Source organism: Bison bison, unplaced genomic scaffold (genome assembly GCF_000754665.1).
Source record: "Bison bison bison isolate TAMUID 2011002044 unplaced genomic scaffold, Bison_UMD1.0 scf7180017864093, whole genome shotgun sequence".
In the NCBI taxonomy this organism is placed as follows: domain Eukaryota; kingdom Metazoa; phylum Chordata; class Mammalia; order Artiodactyla; family Bovidae; genus Bison; species Bison bison.
Window position 1 is genome coordinate 426,279 of NW_011494665.1, and position 3,142 is coordinate 429,420.

At 58.2% G+C, this 3,142-nt stretch overlaps 1 protein-coding gene across 2 annotated transcripts in view; it reads right to left on the reverse strand.

Annotated features, from left to right (window-relative positions):
* The window catches only part of NTRK1 (neurotrophic tyrosine kinase, receptor, type 1), an 18,652-nt gene that overhangs the window by 4,707 nt on the left and 10,803 nt on the right, over positions 1 to 3,142 (reverse strand). The window contains exons 8-14 of one of the 2 annotated variants that reach the window (XM_010838209.1): positions 2,444 to 2,770; positions 2,025 to 2,042; positions 1,804 to 1,856; positions 1,427 to 1,529; positions 793 to 939; positions 346 to 476; positions 6 to 140 (exon numbers count right to left, since the gene is read on the reverse strand). In XM_010838209.1, the coding sequence (XP_010836511.1) occupies positions 6 to 140; positions 346 to 476; positions 793 to 939; positions 1,427 to 1,529; positions 1,804 to 1,856; positions 2,025 to 2,042; positions 2,444 to 2,770 (914 nt within the window). The remainder of the gene's footprint in view (positions 1 to 5; positions 141 to 345; positions 477 to 792; positions 940 to 1,426; positions 1,530 to 1,803; positions 1,857 to 2,024; positions 2,043 to 2,443; positions 2,771 to 3,142) is intronic. The other variant, XM_010838210.1, reaches the window with a different exon arrangement.

A 3,142-nucleotide genomic window follows, 5' to 3' on the forward strand; every position in this document is an offset into this window, starting at 1 on the left:
TATTCAAAGACCATGAGCAGCGGGCGGCCCTCAGTGCAGACGCCGAAGAAGCGCACAATGTGCTGGTGCTGGAGCATGGTAAGCAGCTCGGCCTCTCGCTGGAAGTCCTGCCGGGCGCTCTCAGACACCTCCTTCAGCGCCTGGATGGTAGGGTCGGACATCCCCGGATGCAGGCCCAGTCTTGACCATCTCACATCCCACCTGGCCCAGCATCCACCCCCAAGTCGTGAACTAGGCCAGGTCCCAGCCTCTCCCCTCTCCCCTGTCTTGAGCACTCTGTCTTGGCATGACAGTGCTCTGGGAGGTGGGCCCTGGACCAGCAATACTTCATGGCCAGGGTCTTACCTTGACAGCCACTAGCATCTTGTCCTTCTCAGGCAGCAGGTTGTGGCACTCGGCAAGGAAGACCTTCCCAAAGGCACCCTCACCCAGCTCCCACTTGAGCACGATATCTCGGCGCTTGATGTGATGAACACCTGGGAGTGGGGGCTTGCAGGATCAGCCAAGATCCCCAGTCTTGGAAGAGGGACGGGACAGGGGCAAGGACAGGACTGTCCCGCAGGGTTGTGCTTGGCACAGGGGGCACCCGTCAAGACAGAGGGTCACACTGAAATTGAGCCCTCACCAGGTCCCATGACGTGATGGGGACCTGGGTGGTGGGGGGCTGGGAGGAAAGGTTTGTTCAGGCCTGGGGTGGGCAAAGGCAATGACACCCAGGAACCTCTTCACATACACACACATGTACAAACACACACACACAGGCTTGCCCCCACCCTTGACCCAGCCCCTCACAGGCATCACTGAAGTACTGTGGGTTCTCAATGATGTGGCCTTGGAGCCCAGAGCCTTTGCCCTCAGTGGGAGACAAGGAGCTGCCACCCAGAGTCATGAAATGCAAGGACATGGCCAATCCATCCTCCGGAGCCAGCACAGCAGGGCCTGGGAAGGACACAGTCACGTGGAGGGGTCACAGCCCAAGCACACACCCTGGCTCCTGCCAGGCTGCAGGGTGCCGGGTGACCCCACCTCCTAACTTGCACGAGAAGAACTGAGGAGCTGGGAGGCAAGACAGTCGCAGGGGGAAGGGGAGGCACTCCAGTCATTCTCCGTCTGGCTCCTGTCCAATCCCAGGCCCCGTGGGCCACCAGAGAACTCCCCCACTCCCCCCCCGCAGAGCTCAGACCTCCCAGATCCACTTAGTGTTTGACTACAATCCAGCCACCAATTAGCAGCTGCTACTTCTGAAACTACCCTGGCTTCAGCACCGACACACTCACACTCACGAGTCCACATATACCCCAAACACCCACTCTCTCGAACCCCATGTGTACCCAGGCCCCCACACAGAGGACAGAGTCGGGAACAACCAGGAGGAAATAAAGCCAGGAAGACAGACTGACGGCCCCTCCACAGCCCCTCTACTCACGGTTGATCCCAAACTTGTTCCTGCGTCCACATTTGTTGAGCACAAGAAATGTTGTAGAAAGGAAGAGGCAGGCAAAAACGGCCAGGCCCACAGCCATTGAGACCTGGGGTATGGGGTGGTTGGATCTAGTAGTCATCCTGAACCCTCAGAGCTCCCCACTAGTCAACTACTTCTCCATCCTGCATAGATGCCCAGAGCCAGGCCCCCACACCTGCCTTCTCCTCCCCTGGCCCCCGAGTCACGGCTGTGAAGGTGTTGATGGAGCTCAGGCCAGACTCTGCTGCTGTCTGTGCTCTGACTGGAAATGACATACAGAGGAGCCTCCAGCCCAGCTCCCTGTCCTAAGTCCTGAACAAGCTTCCACTTCCCATGCTTACCCCAAAAGGAGTCTCATCCTTCTCCACTGGGTCTCCGGAAGTGCTGTTGGTGTCTGTGGGGACACAGGGTAGAAAGGCTTTGTCACAGGTTGTATCTCCTCCACAGACTCCCCACCCTGGCCCCGGCTGAACCCTCAAGGGTTAACTGTGCCCCCTGCCCCAGCAGCAGCTCCCAGCTCCAGGGACCAGACAGAACCTGCCCTCCGGCTTGGGCTACTCACCCACTGGCGAGAAGGAGACTGCAGCAGGAGGGAGGAGAGAGAGCAATCACATGGAGGAAAAGAGCAGTGAGTCCCCTTCCCCCTCTGGACTCATCCCTTCGTGAGTGGGAGTGGGAGGGGGAGGCGGAGCTGCTCCAGCTGGGCCAGGGATGCCCTGGTTTGTGGCTCTCTCTTCAGCCAGCCCTAGTGAATGGAATAACTCAGGGGTGCAGGACTCCTGGGGCTGGGGAAGGCTGGGGCAAGGAAGCCAGCACAGAGCTGGACACCAGAACTCCAGGCTACTTTCTGTCCGGGACCAGGCCCTCCAACTTCCAGGGTCAGGATCACAGTGGGAAGTGGGCCAGGCCTCCCCGGACACCTGGATCTGCACCCAGTTGGGGCCCAGGGGGTGGGAGCAGGGTTCAGGGTGGCCCTCGCACCAGGAATGGGGTCCTCAGGGTTGAATTCGAAAGGGTTGTCCATGAAAGCGGCCATGACCCAAGCGGCGGCCTGGCCCAAAGGGTTGGTTGCCAGCAGCGTGTAGTTGCCGTTGTTGACATGGGTGGGCTGGTTGAGGCGCAGGCAGCCGTGGCGCATCGTCTCATTGGCTGCCAGCTCCAGGAACTCAGTGAAGATGAAGGAGGTCTCGTTGAGCACGGAGCCATTGAAGAGCCAGCGCAGAGAGGGTGCTGGCTGCCCGTCCACCGAGAAGGGGATGCACCAGTGGTGCTGCTCCACGGCGGCTTGCAGATGCACGCTGGCCGGGACTGCGGGCCGGAGAGGGTGACAGGGAGAGTCAGGAGGCGTCCCGGGGAGGCTGAGGGTGGACAGTCAAAAGGCTCAAGCCTAAGAGAAACGGGTCAGCGGGCTCCAAGAAATCCACAAGCAGAGATGTTTTGAAGAAAGCTGACAGTAAGTCTTAAATAAAGTCAGGCAGCAGGTGTATATATTCAGAAGCTTAAAGAATTTAAGCAGTGGGTTTAAAGTAAATAAGTAACAGTCCTTAGAGAAGTAGGGTTCCAGCTCATAGAAACTAGACATGGAGTCTTTCGGATGAGGGAATCCAGAAAACTTTAGTGTAGTCAAGCTTAAGGGGATCTGGAAGGGTCCTAAAAGATCAAACAAGCAAATATATATAT